The sequence below is a fragment of the Coturnix japonica genome, chromosome 13 (genome assembly GCF_001577835.2).
Source record: "Coturnix japonica isolate 7356 chromosome 13, Coturnix japonica 2.1, whole genome shotgun sequence".
Lineage (NCBI taxonomy): Eukaryota > Metazoa > Chordata > Aves > Galliformes > Phasianidae > Coturnix > Coturnix japonica.
Genome location: NC_029528.1, coordinates 9,563,966 through 9,584,202, shown reverse-complemented (window position 1 = coordinate 9,584,202; position 20,237 = coordinate 9,563,966). Strand labels below are relative to the sequence as shown.

Here is a 20,237-nt window from a genome sequence, read left to right as displayed (position 1 = left end):
TATGTTAAATACCTGGAAGAGATCATACAAGTTCCTCTCTGAATGGACAGCACAAGAAAACATCATTTACACGCTATACCACACTGAAGACAACAGACTGCTTCTACGGGAAAACTTTAACACCCTGATTTAGATGTCAGTATTTTCCCATTTTCATACGAATGTTTGGAATAGAACTGTATTTGAGAAAGGCTGTATCTGTCACCACGCACAAACATTCAGCTCATGAAAGGCGCTTTCAGACCATTTGTTATAGTTGCAATAATGTCTTTAGATGGGAACATCTTTCACATAAACACAGTAAAAGCTCGATCTTAATTACTGTTATTTGGGTCAGATTTTTATGACTTTTGGACATTACTGGACTTCATCTCTATACCATTTATTTCTTCATCCATATTAATTGGAAAACTACACTAGGTATGAGCTATTTCTATCACAAGTAAAATCAGAACTTTAATGCTCCATGTACACTATAGAAAATAACACTGAATTACTGTTCTCCTTTTTGCAGAGTCACAGTGCAGTGGCCGAAAATAGTCCAGGTTAAAGAATGCAGAGCTCCACATCAGTTCATCTGCCCTTCTCCTTTGACACTGTAAGAAGGGATGCACACTATCTGCTAATTATCTTCCTCTGTGCAGCCGATTCTGATATTTTGCTCAGATATTTTTAATGTATACTTTGATATTTTTATCACGATTGGAAAAATAATTTAGATAAGGAAAGCTCTAACTTAAGAGGCTTGCCTACTCATCATCTCCATAATTATTTAAGGCTTACATTTATCCTTCCTTTGGAAACAGTGAGAATTACTCACCAGGGATGATAGCGCTTGAGCTGATAGCTGAGCTTACTTCCTCGAAGGTCAGACACCTTCTGAAATAGCCAATATTCATGAGAAAATTAGAAAATTTTGAGATATATTTCTCATAACTGCAAGATAGGCCTTTAAGAACAACACTTAAAAGAAGGTATTATCTCCTTTCTAACAGACTGAGCTCATCTTTGGCTGGTCAAGTGGCCTCATGTTAACTCATGACCATGTGGAACCAACAATGTCGTGTTTTCAGTCCCAGCTGGAGTCTCCCCAGTGAGCTTTACTCTACCTTCTGGCTAAAATACTTTCTACAATCATCCAAATCCCTGAAGGGAAAAAGGGATTTTAAAAAAGAAAAACAAAACACAAACAAGCAGCTGCTCTAGGTTGCCTAAATCCCTGTATTTAAAGAAAACATGCTGCATTCAAATGGACTGTATTTTCCCCATAGGAGCAAATCATTTCACAACAATCACATGCTTTCTTGTATATCCTGGTATCATGCTAGTATCCAAAACATCTCTCTTAATGCCGTTGTATTAATTCAAGATACTTTTCTATTCTTTGCTGGCTATACATTTCACAGGCAGTGTCTGAAACATTCCTTGACTTAGTATACCACCTTGACTTAGTATACCACCTTGCAAACCAGTAATTTCCAGACACCCTCCACAGACCCCAACTTTAGTTCACCTTCAGAGTTAAGTCTGTGACCCGAATCTGTTTTTGTTATGTGCCAGCTGTAAAAAAGGCAAGATTAATACTGTTCCCACATGTGCTTTTGTAACAAGCAATCAATTTTAAGATATTTTCTGAGACCATCATTAAGATGTCTGTTCATATATGGCTATTAAAACAATGAAAATCATCTTTAAGTGATAGTTACTTATGTATCTACAATTTCATGTTCAGTAAAAAAGGATGGACATGCCATTTACAACAGACATAATGACCTAATTTATCAAGCATACTCTTGCTATCCCTTAAGACCAAAAGCAAACTGGCATCAAGCCGCAGAACAGTGTAGCTCTGAATAATCTCAAGGCCAAATACAAGCTAGTACATATGCTAATGTGTGCAAAACTGGAGCATACTGCTCATTTACGCAAAGGTAGATCTTCAAAGAAGAAAGGAAACTAAAAGTCTGTACATGCATCACTCCATAGCACAAGTTGCTAATGATGTGCACAGCACAGACACCACATGCTTGTAAAATATTCAGCTTCTCTCTTCCAAAGAAAAAAAAGGAATTTTTGAGTTGGAATATAAGTAATTAGAAAAATAGCTGACAGGGATTCCAATTTTAGCAGATTTTAAAGTTTTCCATGCTTTACGATGCTTAGAATTCCTTCACACACATAGTGAAACACACAGACATTAGGTAAAATCTGTTTTATTTATTTATTTTTTTTAGGAAGTTAAAATATTGATCAAGTAATTTTATAACAAAAGTAAGTTTTCCATACCCCTGCAATCAATTCAAAAGTAGTACCAGCAGTATGGGAACTGTCATTGTAAAGCACAAATGCAAGGCTATAGTAACAAATTTTAGGGTACAATATGCATTTTAGACATACAGCAAGTTGTACATTTCTCTGTCCTCAGAGAAAACTGTAAAACCCTCTTTAATCCTTTCCATAACTGAAAAAAACCAAACAAAAAATAACCAATAAACAAAACAGAGATGAGCAGAAACTTATCTTGGCAAGCAAGAGAATAAACTTTGATAAGAACCTAGTTATGTCTTGCAGGAGAAAAGTTTCCTTCATTTACCTAAGAAGATTGTAGGTCTCTCTAGACTTGCAGAAGGTTGCTACTGAAACCTGAAAGGAAAAGAGTACTCATTACTATATGCACACAGGATCACTAACACCAAGTAAACCATAGCCAAGTGAGAAACTTACAGTATACAAGCATTATGCTTACAGCGTTATCCATTCCTTTGATGTTTGTCTGCAGCCATGCAAACTCTCTTAGTTGTATGGGAAGAATGAGAAGGCTCTTGGCTTTGATGTCACCTCTAGGACCATTCTGACTTATTTACTGATATTTCTGATGACATCATTCATTTTGGCTCTACATGGTAAAGAAGACAGAGAGGAATGATGGGTAAACAGAATAAATAAATAAATAAAAAGAATCTACTGTTGTGTTCTTCGACCCTTTGCAGAATTTCCCCAAAGCAGTCATAGAAAACCTCTCAGATAACAGGTTACAGAGGTTCAGATGCTACTACTACTACTACCAAATAGAAACTAAATTCACAAGCAAAACGTAACTTACCAGCATTTCATTCTCAGGTTGTCTCCGTAACGTTTTGATAAACATCAGTATTCCAGAAGTGAGCTGTTCAAATAATTCCAGGCTGTAGTGAGGAAGAAATTTCCTGTGTTCTTGGAGAGCAGCAGTTGTGTACAGATGAGCTCCTGCACAGTAAAACGTGTATCCACTGTGCTTCAGTGAAGCTAGTTCTTGTAGCAGCCCACAAGTCTTTGCCTTGAAAAAAGCTGTGCCCGCTATTGAACAGGCATTCAGTTTCTAATATGTGCCGACCGTCAATTAACCATCTCAGAGAAAAGAGTAAGATCCATGATTTTATTAGGAAATAATTTTATCGGGTTATTCAGAAACCATCAAATCCTTGGATAATCATCTTTCACAAATCAATAAGATATGACGGATGCAGCAAGGTATTTAATTCCATTCATGATAACTGCAGATTACTACTCAAAGATATTTCCAATATTGTGTAATCTTACCTAGAGCACAGTACCCGCACACTTATTGTCGAAGTGGAAAGGTATATTTTTATGTCTTAAAACTGACTCCCATCAATTCCTTGTTTCTTTCTTTTTGTTTTTCCTTCTATGTTGCCCGATTACCATAGAATATTTTTGCCCAGACTCACATAACATCTCAAATTCTTGTTACATCAACCACAAGATGAGCCAGTCATATGATATTGAATACAGGTAGCCTATTGTTCTGCTGCTGAAGAGTATAAATGACATACCACAAATTTTAAAGCTATAAATTTATTTGCAATACATTTCTGCAGAACAGACTATCCATACCTGTGCTCCACGCACAGTAAAGATGACTTATACAATGTACAGCCACAAAACACAAAAAAATGCCTTTTAAATGTACATACAAATAGAAACTTTTTATCCAGTAGATGTTCTCCCGATATGTCTCATTGTTTCAGAGTTAAAGAATTCTTATTTTGAGACCATCTAAATCATAACAAGATTCAGAACATTCCCACAATAATGAAAGGGAGAAAGGAAGACTCGGGGAACTACAGGGCAGTGAGCCTCACCTTTGTGCCTAGGAAGTTCATGGAGTGGATGCTGATGTAGTGATGGCATTGATGGACAAAGGAAGAGGAACTGATGTCATGTACCTGCACTTGCGCAAGGCCTTTAACATGGTCCTGGACCACAGCATCATCTCTACATTGGAAAGATACAAATTTGATGGGGTAAACTCTTCAGTGGATAAATAATTGGTTGGATGGCTGTAGCCAGGGAACTGTCAACATCTCTGTGCAGACGGAGACCAGCTATGAATGCTGTCTCTCAGTGGTCCGTCCTAAAACCAGTACTCATTAACACCTTTATCAATGCATGATCAGAGGGATTAAGTATACCCTCACAAGGTTGCTGTTGACAGTAAGATGAGTGGTGGAGTTGACCCAGTAGAAGGGAGAGATACCATCCAGAGAGATCTGGACATTCCCAGAAAGTGGCAACTGAGAGTCTAATGAGGTTTAACATAATCAAGTGCATTATATTACACATGGGTTGAGACAATCCCAGATATTAGTACAGACTGGGAGAAAAAGCTCCTTGAGAACAGCCCTGCAGAGAAAGACTTGCAAGACGTGAACCAGCAGTGTGCACTCAAAGCCCAGAAAGCCAACAGTCTCCTGGTCTGCATCAACAGAGGGATGGCAGCAGGGCAAGAGAAGGGACCGACTCCCTTTCTCTGCCCTCGTGAGGCACCACCTGGAGTACTGCATCCAGGACTGGGCCCCCCCCCACAAACAAGAAGGATGTGGAACTGTTCAGGCAGGTCCAGAGCAGGGTAATGAAGGTGACAAAATGGCATCAGCACCTACCCCATAGATTGAGGGCAGTAGCTTTGTTTAGATTGGAAAATAGAAAGCTCTGGGGAGACCTCAGTGGGGCCTTCCCATACTTAAAGGGGCTTACTAGCAGGACCAATTTTTTACACAGACTGATAGTGATAGAACAAGGAGGACTGACTTTAAACTAAAAGAGCGGAGATTTAGGTTAGATGTTGGGAAATAATTTTTACTCAGAGGATGGTTAGATGCTGGAACAGGCTGCTCAAAGAGGTTGTGGGATGCCCCATCACTGGATGCAGGTTGGATGGGATCCTGGGCAGCCTTATCTAGTGGTTGGCACTTTTCTACAGTTGCAGTTAAACATTTTCACTTTTAAAAAGGTCAGATATTGGAACAGGTTGCCTAGTGAGATTTTCCATTCTCCATCTTTAAGATTTTCAAGAGTAGACTGAGCAGAATCCTGAGCAACATGGTCTGATCTCAAACTTGACCCTGTTTTGAGTGAGAGGTTGGACTAGAGACCCCCTTGAGTCCCTTCCATCTTGAATTATTCCAGAAATATATCTTGAAATATAAGCATTTATTAATAACCTACTTAATGACTTCCCTTTTCCCCTTTTAAAAACGACACTGAAAACAACAGACCTAAATTATGAGCCTAAACAAGCAAACCAAAAGAATCCCAACAAATAACCCATCCTTTGATAAATGAGACATAAACAATTGAAACTACATTTTTTATGATTCTCTCAACTACTAAGATACTCACTCCTAGATATATATATATTTTACAAAAGATATTTTTGATAAAACTTCCAGTAATAAGAAGTCTTCACATTTGATTTTGACACATATCATGACTAAGTATGAAGTACTTCTAATGCAGCTTATTTCTTATACTTACTTCTTTCATACAAATTGCCAGTTAATAAAAAATATCTATCTGAAATATGTGACAGTATAACAGAGATCCTACTACTCACTTCAGAGAAAAAGGGAACATTTACCTTGAAAAATTCATACCTTCTGGAAATGGGGCTGTAAAGTGTCACATCCATCATCTCTGCACTCTTCTAGATTATTTACTGTACACAGGATTATCAGAGAAGATGCTAGAATGACATTCTACACATGGTTTCATAAACATTTAGTTTTCCCAGACCCTTTAGCAAATGAAATTGGGTTTTCTGAAAATAGGTCCTTTTTGTTTCCAGAATCCCTTGATAAAACACCCTTCTAAAAAATATACCACTGCTCAGACTAGTTAGGAAAGACAAAATGCTTTAAAAGTTTTAGAACCATTTGCGTTTTGCCTCTTAATTTTTATGATTCTATATATTTTCTACATTTATCTGTGGAATGATGTAAAAATGAGCTTCAAGCTATGAATTTCTTTGTGGAAAACTACATTGCCTATATTGTCCTTGCTGATAAGTATAGGTCGGATATTGCTTTTCAAATTTAACTCCAGATTACTTCAAAACATTAAGAAGCTGGTACAGAATTTCTGTATCACTCTTTGCTCATTTGGTAACTGTACACCCCCTCATTTTTGTTATGAGAACTTCCAAGATGTAGACTGCTGTAAGGATGTTCTAAGAAGAAAATAAGACATAGCATTTCCTTATAATGTAACCATAATGTAATAGGAAAAATACCCCTGTGATGTTACTTGAATCCCTGTCTGAAAAGCCTGACCAAAGTCCCCAGTGGTTGTTACTCACACCCAGTTATCGAAACACTGCAAAGAACAGCTCACTCGCATAGAACCTGCTCCGGTCATAGGCACTGATGGTTAGCCTGAACTTCCTTCCCCTCTTCATACTAGTCAGAAAGATCATGTACTACTTTTGTTGGTGCTTTTTTTAGCCCCTACTGAATCACTTCAGCTCCACAGTGAAGACACAGATCACCTTAACACTGCCAGTATGCATTACACCATTAAAATTAAACCTCTTTTTCTCTCTTCTTGATATCTTGAAATGAAATTACTATGGACAAATACAGGCTGTACTAACTTGTCCCAAGGAATCCACATTACAATCCAAATTAAGATATCAAGACATCTCAATGTGTAGATGATAACCAAGAAGGAAAAATGGTTAACTTTGATAATGAGGTCAACTTCCACTCATAGAGGCATGTAATCCTGTACAATGCCTGCTATGTGAAAAAAATACTTACCTGATGGGACAAAGGGGACACACTAAGTTTGATAAATGAAAAGAACAATAAATAAACCACTGTTCAGATTCTGATATTCAGTGGCCCAAGCATCATGCATTCAGCTTTCTACTTACCATGTAAATACTGGAAATGACACGTTCCCTTGGTAGCCTCCCCTGCTGAACATCTTGTTCCCTCAGGAACACCAGATCCTCTTGCTCAGCATCAGGCACATCCACCTCTAACCCAAGAGTCGTTGCCTGGTTGGCTCCTGGAGTTTTACCCTTTGTCCCATGTGACCTGATTATAGCTTTGATTGATGGCCAGAGCAGCCATCTGTAATGTACTCCAACAAGCAGCATCTTTAATTTCTTTTCAGTGCCTTGAACGTGCTTATAAGGTCACCTTCAGCACACAAAAATGAGTTCTGTATTTTTTTGTCATGAGCTTTCAGAGAGCCTGATTAGGAAGTGTCTGACACTGTGCTACACAGCCACTGTGAGCAATGATATTCATTCACTGTGGTTCTTCCTGTCTTTTTCTAGATTGTTATGCAATGCAAGTTTATAATGGATCTGATTCAGCATGCTTCTGTGGCATTTCTGCCACCATTCTGAAAAAAAATATTCAATCTGAGAGGTAGTTCTGATCAAAACATCCCTGGCTGTTAAATAAATGTTTCCAAAACAATCGTTCTTCATTCATCACCAAAGCAGTCCTCTTCCCCACCTCCTGTATGTGTTGTTCTAATGCCGCCATCTTTCCTGATTTCAAGCACCCTGTTTGATTTGGTTTCAGACAGTAGGCCTTGAATATATTCTTGTTTATTTGAAAGCAAAAAAGAAAGATCAAATATCACTGTCACACAGCAGGCATATTCTGAATTATACTCAAGTATAACATAAACATAGCTGTGACAAAAAAAAAAAGTGAACTTTAATGTCTCTGTATGTCACTACGTTATTAAAACTGACAGAAGTCCAAACTTACCAGATAATTCTAGAATAATTACATTTGAAAACATTCAAATCACAATCACTTCTCTCTGTAATGTTAGATATGGTGCAATATGATATTTTATTTACGTTTATGAATACAAGCCAGTATTCTGCAAACTTCCTAGTATAGCTCCCTCTAGTTTTTTGACCTATTTGTAAGAAACTCCTTTCAATATTTACAGCTTCAGAAAAGCAGGAGATAGCAGAGAAAATTTTTCAAGAGCATCATTCAGAAACTCAACTAACGTTCAAACAACAGTGGCTGAGATAGGAAGCAAAAAGGAGAGTATTTTACTGAGCAAAGTCAATATACAAACAATAAAGAACAAGATCTCTGCTCTGCTGTCTCCAAGCAAGGAATCTAAGAAATGAATGCAGAGGAAAGTTTATTTACTTCTGGTATTATAACCTTGCAACTTACCGTATAGGGAAATAAGAAAATAAAGGGAGTGTAGACAGATTACACCACCATAAAAAGACTGTAGAAGTTTAGAAGTGTATTAGCAAAACCAAACATTCTATGCATTTCTGCCCCCTTTACATGTGAGCAAAGCAAAAAATTATCACAGGAAAACAAACTACCTTTATATTTAAAAAAACAAATAAATAGGATTCCAGCTCTCAAAACTGATACTCTCTGAACCAACAAAGAATATCTTCTCGTGATTTCGGCATCTAGTCTCAATACTACAGCAGGTGAAGTTGTGCCATAATTTCTAACTTCAAAATTATTCTAGATCTATGGAAATGTGGATTAACAAAAATTGATACTGTCCCCATATTTCAGTAACTACAATCACACACAGAAAAAAAGTAATGCAGGCACCTAAAAAGAAGCTAGACAACTGGTATCAATAATAGGAGTAGTGATAAAGGGAGAAGGGGAAGAATGGAAGGGCATTAGAGACATTAATAAGCATGGAAATGGTATGAAAATCTATTATGGCTAAACTCCAAATGGTTTTGAGCCAGATCCTTACTGCACTTCCAATCAAAGTACAGCTAACCTATACTTTATCAAAATGTTTGATATGGGTTTATCTGCAAGCAGACAATTAGTAAAGACTGATAAATAGCGTCTAAAAAAAATGTACTGCTAAAAATATAGCTAATTTTCAGTACAGAGAATGATTGCAAGGTAAAATTTTCTGTGTTATCATTAATATATCTTAGTATTTCTGTGTGAAGAAAGTCTGAATGAAAACAAGACCTGCAAGCACTGCTCAGACAAAAAATAAGTAGTACTAGATAATGTTGAGGTCTGTAGCTAAATTAAGAATGCTGATTTATGTGAAGAGTGTTATAAAATACTCAGCCGTGTGTCCTTGGGATATGTAAAAATATTTCTCCCAAGGGCTAGATCCCACTGCTGCAAGATGGGTGAGGAAGGGAACACTTACTGCAGTGTTCCAGGAAATTCTAGCATCTACAGAAGTTATGCAGTTATGAAAAAAGGCAAAAGTGGCTCTTGGACCACATGGATGGCAAAGGGCAGGGTAAATGCTGTCATACAACAGAGACTTAATTTAGAGTATGGTTTGTGGTACTTGTTATTCCTAATAAAGAAGAATAAACTACAGCATCTGCAGAAACTAATATTTGCTAATTCTGCATTTTATTTAACATGAAAGCACAGAATACTCTTATATAAGAAAGCTAAAGCAGACTGACATTTGCACGTCTTATGATATGAAGCTTATGCAGTGACCACTTTCTTTACATATATTGTAACAGAGCAAAGCTGCAGAAGACATAAACTTTAAAATAAAATAACAATTAAAAAAAACCCAAAAAAACAGCTGACACAAACAGCGGATATAATTTTATGCCTTCCTGACATGGAATTTAGAGTCTTTCTAACCATCAGAAGAAAGCCGTGGTGAAAGAAGTGTCCAACAGAACCAGCAGGCCAACAAAATAAGCTACTTTCAGCACGGAGATTATGGAGATTAATCAGTGATTATGACTTGAGTATCTGCATAAAATGACTCAAAGTTACTTTCAGTCTTATTTACTCTACCTACCAACTACCGTTTTCTCCTAAGCAATTTATAAAGATTATACAGATTTTTACCTGGACAGAGTGACATATATAAAGAGTAATAATTTTCTAAAGCAGCATGAAATTCTTTCAAAGTGCAGTTCAAGCACTATTTCTATCCACATTCTTTAATGACCTTTATTACTGCAATGAAAGGCAGGCCAGCTAAACACAGTATCCTGATTTAAATCCACTTTACTGCTGTAATGCTACAACTGAGTTAAGAGATAGAGCCACAGAGGAGCTTTCCCATAAGCATCCTAATGGCTATGGGAAATTAAACATCCTCCCTTCCAATGATATAATGAATACTGTACATATCATACCAAGTGCAACAATTTCAAGCATCTCTGTGAACCTAAATACAGTTGTATGAGCACAAATTCTCTCACATGCTATCAGCGTAAAAGGCTGATGTTTAAAGGCTGCAAGTATCGAAGCCCAAATCAAATGCCATTAATATAAATGATATAATCAACTGCAAAAAAATCCTAAGTCTTTATCCCTTCTCAAAAGAGCAACGTCCATCACATTTGATGTTTGTGTGTTTCAGTCTAAAGAAGGGATGAACTTTAATGATAAAGACTCATTTTGCTTACTACATGAATGTAAATTAAACAGCCATGTCACAACTGCAGTTCAGGAAGAGCTTCTGATACACTTTTAAATTACATTATATGAATGAGAACTAGACCCAAGCTTAAATTATATTCTTAAATGCTTTCTAGATCAGTAAAAAGAAGCTCAACCATACCAAGCTCTTACCAGACTGCTACCCAAGCTACAATCACTTTTTTCACACATACACACAGAAGACCCATACAATCTTTTAAAATACATATGGTATTTTTTAAATACAATTTTGTGGACTGTATCTTAATGCCATTACTCTTCATTTGCATGCCCCATACAACTTAATAATAGACTCCATCTGTTACAAATGGCTCCTCTGAAAAAGGACACATATCTTATTTAGTATCAAGTATTGCATGTTTACAACACTGTCTTACATAAATGAAAATGAACTGTATTGATTTGATGTACTTAGAGTATGTTAAAGATTCAGTGAAATGAGATTTGAAATTCTATTTCACAAGTTCTATCTACATGGATATCCTGATAGAGACACCAACTACTAAATCAGGATATATAAGAAGTTGCATTGCATGCACTGAAAGCTTAAGGGTAGAGAGAAGTTAGAAAAACAAACAAATCATAACACACCTACTGAAAAGACAAACCTAACCTTTTGCCATCATTTATAAATGGAAGCAAGCTGCTACATAGTTCAGCTGCAAGGGAGGATAAAGAACTGATAATAATCCTCATGCTCCTCACATGAACTCCAACAAGGCATTTGAATGAGACTTCTAAAGCTGAAAATTGTCCATCAAAGCAGAATAACTTTTGCTAATCCTTGTGCCACAAATTACTAATCCATCTGGAAAGCTATTTTTTTTTATTTTTTTTTTTCATGTGTTTACAAGGATCTAAATGTCATCAGACAGAGAGACAACTAGGTTAGTAGCATATAAAATAAATAAATAAATGTATAAATAAACCCAAATAAAAATGTCTGAAGCAGTTGACCACAGAATAAGTAGGATTTGCAGAAGTACTTACAGCTCTCAATCTCCAGCGTGCAGTTCTGTTCATCCAGCGGGTATCTCCGCAGGTCCATCATACAAGCAGCTGTTGTTGTAATTCTAGGAAGAAAAAAGAAGAGCTTGTTAATGCGCCTCATTCCAATCTTTCTTTGACTGCACACAGCTGAAAGAACAAAATGTATTTCTATGGACACTTGCCTATTTTTACTAAAATACCATGTATGCTGGCTACTTTTAACTAATACGGTTCCAAAAAGGTTATGCCACACTCTGTTGGGCAAGCAGACAGAGTATTCTTCATTCACATTATCACAGTGCTGCAAATATCTATGAATCTGGATAGTATTAGTTCTTCCATTTTATACTGAAGAAGCCAAAACAAATGAAATCTTAAAGAAAGGCAATGACAGAAATCTGAGGATGAACAAAGAAAGATGCATAATTCATATCCTGGGTTAACACTCAAATCCCTTCATATGAGACTTAATTATTCTTTCCTATTTTACACAGTGCTTTGCGAATTAACCAATACTTTATTTTCACATTAACAAGCAAACATTGTCAGGAATGTTTTCATCAAAGGTTTAGACCACATCTGTGCATAAGCACCAAAACTTACCATGGGACAATCATCTCCCTTAGATGGGGATACAAACATCTGTACCATCAGTATACTTTGCATAGATGGATCTAACACAGGAATAATTCTAAGCATAATAACATGAATAAAATGACAGTGCTCGGATGCATTTTACTAACTGTATATCTGTATACGTTCCTAGTGTGTACACAAAAAAATCATTTATTTTATTCTCTCCTGAGAATGTGTAATACCTGTAGCAATTAAAAAAGGGCTACCATTTGGCATCTGCCAATACTCAGAAGAATTATATTCTGCACATACTCCAAGTGGAGCCAAGTGGATATCTGGAGCACAAACAGATGTTTCTAGCCTTTCTTCTTTCCCCCTCCATCTGCTAAGATCTCTTCTACACAAATACTAAAGTCTGGAAATGTATACAGCCTTCTCAGAGAAACAAACAAACAAAAAAATTATGTTAGATATTTAGATTGTTCAGTAACTGTTCATAAACCTCTTTTACACTTTTCAATTTGACCAAAAGAGACCTTTCATTTGATGGACCTCCATCTTCCTCCTTAAATAACTAATGTTCTCTAGAAGCAAGAAGTTACAACTGCTTCAGACAGACTCAAAATTCACTCCATACTGACTTCAATAATCCTTTCCACAAGGCACCAAACAGTGTTAAAACAATAAATGCTTCTTGTTAGTATCCTTACTGCTGAACCTGACAACATTTTGCTGTCCTGTAATTTCTGCAAAGAACAAGTATCCTTTGCCTGTCTCTTCCTGAATAGAAGTCTTCCAGCATTTAACGAAATTGAACTACTGCAGAATACATCTGAGTGTTTAAGTTCTAAGCATAGAAATGGTTCCTGATAAATACCTACCCGGTTGACTACTAAGTTCCCTAAGACCCCTCTGTAATTAACACATACTTTCCACTTGAATCTACAACACTAGGCCTTCAAAACCAAGGCAACAACACATTTAGTGCTGACCCCAGCAAAGCATTCTTTTATACAGATAGAGGAACCAAGCACCGTCAATTCTAACCTACATTCTACAGGACTTAGGGGTGCAGCAAATATCACAAAAGGGAGCAAAGGCTGCAGCACAGCTAAAAGTTCTGTAAAAGCATGGCAGAGTTTCAGTCAAATCAAAATAGTAGTTTACAATAATGTCTTTAATTGAACTCACTTGCACATTCTTATCCATAATGCAAATCCACTGGAAAAAAATAAGTAAAAATAAGTCCTCTCCTTTCATCACACCTCCTTATATTTTTTACCCTGACTTTTTTTTTGCCATCAGAAAATAGAAATAGTTACCTTTCATCTTCAAAATTATTTAAGCAACAAAACTGCCTTCTGATAATTATTAATGGCCTGCAATTCATGGTGAATAGCTATACAATATACAATATTACTAATGAAAGGGCACAGGAGAATTACCACCCTTTGAAAGATCTTAAGTTTATGACTCACAATCTATACCTTTTTCAGAGGAAAATACAGCGGTTCATTGCAAGTAGAAATGCTTGAAGCAGGAATACCACCTCCCACTCAGACCAAAACGGTTTTAATGTTCATGAAAGGATTACAAATATTTTTTACACAGCCTGGACTAGTGAAAAAAATAAAGATTTTATTTTCTGTAGAACGTAACCTTGAGAATAAACAATGGAGAAAGGAAAAGCTTTATAAAAACAACACTGTGACTCAATGCACTGCAGTCATTAGGAATGATAACAGAGTAACAGTGCTCTCATGGAAACACTGTGTGAAATGAAACACGGTACAGAACTGCCTTATACACTAATTTTTTTACCTGCTGTCAGAGAAAAACATTGTGATAGTTCATTTTTTTGATCCTTAATGATGTAAACTAGCCTCCAGGACAAAGAAATCTGCACCCCAAATATCTTGTAGGGAAAGTGAAGTTGCTGTCAGTCACAGCAATCACAATCAATCACAATAATTCAGACGACTATTACTCCAAAGAAAACTGAAAATTCGCCCTTCTCTCAAACCTTTTGGAGGTTCCATGCATCATTCAAGACCCAGTAAAACAGGCCCTGCTCCTTTCTTTTGGCCTCCAACTTTGTTTGAAAGACTCCTAAAACACTTAGAATTTCAGAGATGAAAAAAATTATACTGTCCGGGTAGTGTTAATAGTTCTTTTTTCAGTGCTACATAGCAACATTTTTTTTCCCAAAATCTAATCGATTTTGTCCTTTCTGTAAGTTCAAGTGTGATTTGAAAATCAGAATAGCAACTTAAATAGTTTTGACATCAGCGCAAAATAAAGAACATCACTGAGAGACAGGACTGCCGTGCTACTGATATGTGGAGATGGACAGAACCCGAATTCTTGTTGGAGCTGCAATGGCTCTGCAAAACCATGGGGAATAAGAAGCAGCAGAAACGTACCACTGCCCTGGAAGGAAGCAGCTCTGTTCTATTACAGACAGAGCAGAAATGATGAGTAGGAGGGTGACAATTTCAGATAGCTCCTCTGAGCAGAGCTGTAGTATGAGAATCGCGTAATACACTCTGTGCTCCAGCACCGACAGATTGTGACCCTACAGAGAAAAAGACAAAGCTGAAGCCCAGGAAAATACAATGATTAATTATTTCTTCAAATGTATGCACACACATTTTGTCAAAGACATTGTGAGATTCTGCTTCTGATCTTAAGGCAGAATCTGATTCTCCATTAACAGCTTCAGGACCCACACAAGGGGAGCTTGCAAGGAAACCATGCTCCTTAACAGACTGTGGCTCTTTATCACGGACTTCATCAGAGAGTTCTGTGCACACTGACTGGGAATTGCTATCTGTTTCTCTCAGAATCAGTTACTGAAGCCATGTACTGCAGCAACACCCACTGATCACCTCAGCTTCTCGGAAGCAGCCCTGCTGTGTGACAGTTGGAAGCCCTGGCAGCAGCAGCAAGCACACCCCGTTTCAACTACGTGGCAAACTGGGAAAAAATATAATGCAATAAATCATTCTCCTGAACAGCAAAATTGGATTTAAACATGTTTCAAGGTTGTTAGAAACACTAACAGACCTTATTTTAAATTACAACACATTTATTGCTAGTTGCAGAGTTTACAGAATTTTTCTTTTGCTTATTCACATAAAATATAACATGATCATAGGTGGTTGGCTTCCACAACAGATAAACAATCAATATTTCTATATGTCCATTGATAAAACTAAACATTCTGCTACCGACTGCTATGATCTTTCAATTTCAAGTTATTCAGTTTTTCAAAGTGCTTTAATGTAAAAAATAAAAAATAAAAAATAAATAAATGTAGAAACAGTTTTATTGGTGCCAATAACTTAATTTGAAAAGAAATTATATACTCAGTTTACACATAATCTGTAATAAACAGACTTCTAATATGTTTTATCAAAACATCATATTTCAAATGTAAGCTCCAACTTTTCTTGCCTTTATTTCTCATTTTGGAACTACCTACCTAAGGGCATTGAGATATTCTCTTTGTTTATTTCCTGCCCAACACTTACATATGTAAACAGTCATTGAAAGAGCACTTGTTGAAGCTAGAAGGCAACCCTAAATATATGATGCTAAAACTTTTTCTAAAGGTAATAGAAGACAGGGAAAAATGATTGGAACTGACAATACACAGGGAGTTGGAGAACATACAGAACCTTTGACATCTACATTTTGTTTTTCAGATTGTTGATTAAAAAAGCATACAAGATTTTTCCAGAGCAAACTTAATATATATGCCTGTGATCCTTCTTTCTCAGTCTTATTTTCTCTGATGAAGGATGGGCTGTTGTTCTATCTGAATGTCAGCTCAAAAGACTCACGGAAAGCTGGAGAACCTGGCTGTTGTAAAAGCACTGTGATTCTGAAGGATCAGACTTTTACTGTATCTGTGTGTAGTGATGCCTAGTTTTCTTCCATTTCTTTTCCCACACAGCTTTCTAAATGTTTTTTAAATTAGATATCATTGCCTGCTATCCTATCACTAAATCCAAAACTCAGATACAACATTGAGTTCAAATCCTTGCAAAAGGAATACAACAGAAAAATCTTCTGGTACAATAACCTCAACCTTCCCCTGAAATACTACAAGCTCTTCTAGAAGATAACACCAACGGAACAGAATGAAACAGATACACCAGAAGAACTATGAGGTGCACTTCAGAATTTCAATATTTTATCACTGGGAAACACATCTTTGTCTCTCAGCATTCACTTCATTTCTCCATCTAAAATAAATAATGAATAAATAAAAGGAAGATCCCTAAAAAAAACATAGGACTTACAGAACATTGAGGCAACATGAGTGCGGTGACTGAGTCAGTCTGCAAAAGAAACAGCCTTGGAAAAAAGAGACGGTCCATCTCATCTATTTTACCAGATTATAATGTTTCTGCTATATGCCTAACACTAGAAAACTAAAAGTTCTACTTCCAAACATTTTGCAAACTATGTTTGTTATCCCAGTAGGAACAACAACATGTCCACTTCACCGAGACAACAGCAGCACTGCAATTAAACTGTGTTAATTGCAGCTATTTTTTTCTTTTCTTAAAAATTTCCACTGCTTCTACACAAATAATTCTGCACACAACAAATAAATCCCATGCACAAAACATCTATGAACAGGTTGTGTCATTTTCAAAAGGAAAAAAACTATCATTCTTCAAGTTCTGGGAGAAAAATGTTTTAATGTGTTTCAGAATGTGTGGAATACCTTTACCACAAACTTTCCTAACTCTTGCTTTTCATTTTTCTTCAATAAATCCAACTTCACATAAAGGTATGGAAAGTATAGAATGCATTACAATCTCTTTAAAAATAGTTAACTTACTGGTTTGGAATTATGAATTGGAAGTGAGCTAGAGCTTTCTCATGAACTACAAGGATTTGGGGTCTCATTCTCACTGCCTAACTGGTAGTCTGTTCTAACCAGTATGCTTTATGCATACCCAACATTATCATTTTTTCTTCCTGGTTGATAAAGATACAATGCTTAATTAAATAATTGAAAAGCTAAAAGAAAGTCATCAAAGGTCCTTTCATCAAAGTCTTGTTTCCCTCAGGAATTGTGTCTAAATTTTGAATCACTCATTATTAACAAGTGTGTAACTTCTCCTTTCCAGCCCAGAAATGTTGACAGAAGCCAGTCTCCAAGTGGTGCTGGGCACAGCTGCTCATGGAACCTTCCTGCAAGGCAGATGGGGCTGATGCTGACACAATCTACACCTTCTTCCTCAGTTAGTGATGATCTCACAAAGAAATTGGTTTTATTTATTCTCCATATTCTTAATATATAATTAATTCAGCAAAACTCTTTCACAAAATATCATCAACAGTATTACTACCTACTTGCCTATTCAGAAAAACATTTAAGTGGATGATCTGACAACTAGGCGTTTTCAGAACTGTGGAGAAGAAAATTTTTACCCAACTTAAAAATTAATGTGAAAGTCAAAACAACCTTCAGTAAAAAAGGCAAAAGCTGAATTACAGTTTCAGCTTATTTAGTAATTCTTATAGAAGAAGCAAGATAAGAGCCCAAAGTGCCTTATTCCTCTGGCTTTTGTGAGTCAGAATAAGAAGACTCACTTTCCACAGGGAAATGTCAATAGTAATATTAAATTTATGTGGATTCTCCATAAGCAGAATTACCATCAGATCCAAAAAGGGAAAAATAAGTCAGTTAAAAAAAAAATAAAATCTATAATGCAGACTTGAAATTATCGTTTTTCTTTCAAGAACATTTAAAGCCAAGCAGTGACCTGTAAAATTATAACCCTCAGAAAATTTGAAGACAAAAGTAAAACGAAGTCTCCCTGAGCCAAAGTGGGACTGGTACTTCAAAAGCAATCAAACCAGAAGACAGTTAACTGTCAGAATTAAAGCAAACTCTGAAAAGTGCTAGAGAATAACAGACACAGTTTAATCCTTGTTAAATCAATTATGATTAGAAAATTTCAACCACACAGACTGGAATAAGAGAAGAGTTGCACTGCTTCCCTACATGACTGTAGGATTTCAGTTAGACCAATTCTTTCTACATTTTTTCCTCAACAAATAACTTAATAGGTATCAATATTATTCTAGGTTTAAAAACAAAACAACAACAAAAAAAAACCCATCACTCCCAAACATATCATTTTTCTTCTCATCTTAACCCTGATCTAACAGATCTACAGCATTGTTATGAGTGAAGTCTTAAATGACTTTGTCTTCATTTCCTCTTCTCTCTATAATCAACCCAATGTTCAGGGCAGCTCTAACAACTGCATGCCCACAGTTCTCTCATAGAGCCCTTTTCCCTCTATTAGGACAGCATCTTTCCTTCTCTATCTGAGAAAAATTACTCACTGTTAAAAAGCTTCTAAGCAATCTGAAATAGAATTCCTTCTTTGCAGTGAATATTGAAAGCACAAGCAGCAGCTATGCACATCACAAAGACTTTCAACTAAATTCTCAGCTGTCTTTGCTTTCCTTCTAAATCTTAACCCAATGCAGCCAGCAAAACTTCCCAGTTTTGTACTACCAGGAAACAAGCTGATTAAAGCTACTGTATTCATTCAATAGATCAAACCAAACGTCCTTGTAATTGACTATTATCATAAGATCAACATCTCCTGCTTAGCAAATAAACATTTCAGCCTTGCTCTGGTATTTAGGGAACAATAAGAGGCACTCGTCCAGAAACATAATTCCATCTTACTGACAGCCTTTCAAATATCACTATAATATTAACTGTCAATAAAGAGAAAGAAAGAATGCAAGCAAGTAACAGGGATGATCTGAAAGTCTCAAAATACGCTGTATACTGCCCTCAGATTTCAGGCCCATAACGCTAGGAGACATTAACAACACTGTTATCTAGATATAGCACAGTGATATAAAGATATCATTTCACTTTCAATTTTACTGAGTGACTAAGATTTGTAATCAGCAGACGCTAAGATTGCACCACTACCACAATAAGACATTTGGCACTAAACTACTTTATTGTATTTATTTATTTTTGAAAGCTGTGATGTCAGCACATCATGAACACCTTATAGATCCATATCACTGGCAACATTCCACAGCCAGTTTTCAAAACCATCAACGCATGCATTGAAAGTGTATGTAAAGCAGTACTGATGGCCTACTTTGAGGCATTAGAGTGGTGTAACTGCCGTAATACATAGTAAGCTGGACTGTCTCATAGAATTAAATGGGGCGCTGTGAAATCACAAGCTTGGGGGGAGGATCTCATGGCTCTTTCTGAAGCATTGTCATGTCCATAGACTAGTTATTACTGAACAGATTGAGTTTATCATTCTGAGTTTCCATGTGAAAAAGCTATTCCCTATTAAAGGCAGAAATTTAATGTATTAGAATCACTCTTTAAAAACAAAACCAAAAACAAACAAACAAAAAAAGAAAACAACAACAAAAAAAAAAAATGGGAAAACAAAACCAAACCATACCCCTATAATAAAATGTGGTTTTAATACCACTGTTAATTATGCACCATATAGCAATTACATCACATTCATCAACTTGTAGAAATAGAGATCGGAAAGATCTATAGATCAAAGCACCCTAAAACACTTTTTAGGCATCAGCTGCTGAAACCTCACAAAACTGCAAAGGGGTGGGCTAAAGGCATTCCTAAGGCACAATGAATTCTTGGAGTGACACAACTCCATTAATATTTAACAGTCACATTCTTCAGACCAATGCAGTTATTCACAGGACACTTCCTGCAACATTTCTCTTGCTCTTAACTTCCCACAGGAACCATTCATCACCTAACCTGCTTGCCACTGTCTGAAGAAAGAGGCTGATACTGCACTGCTAAGTGCATGGGAGGCATTATTATCAAATAAAGAAGGACAAGAAGCTATCCTGTTAATTGGGTTGGAA

The 20,237-nt window shown here is 36.4% G+C and overlaps 1 protein-coding gene across 4 annotated transcripts in view; it reads right to left on the bottom strand.

The window, feature by feature from the left end:
• The window catches only part of GABRB2 (gamma-aminobutyric acid type A receptor subunit beta2), a 120,385-nt gene that overhangs the window by 43,180 nt on the left and 56,968 nt on the right, over positions 1-20,237 (bottom strand). For all 4 annotated transcript variants that reach the window (XM_015876301.2, XM_015876300.2, XM_015876299.2 and 1 more), the window contains exon 7: positions 11,742-11,824. In XM_015876301.2, the coding sequence (XP_015731787.1) occupies positions 11,742-11,824 (83 nt within the window). The remainder of the gene's footprint in view (positions 1-11,741; positions 11,825-20,237) is intronic.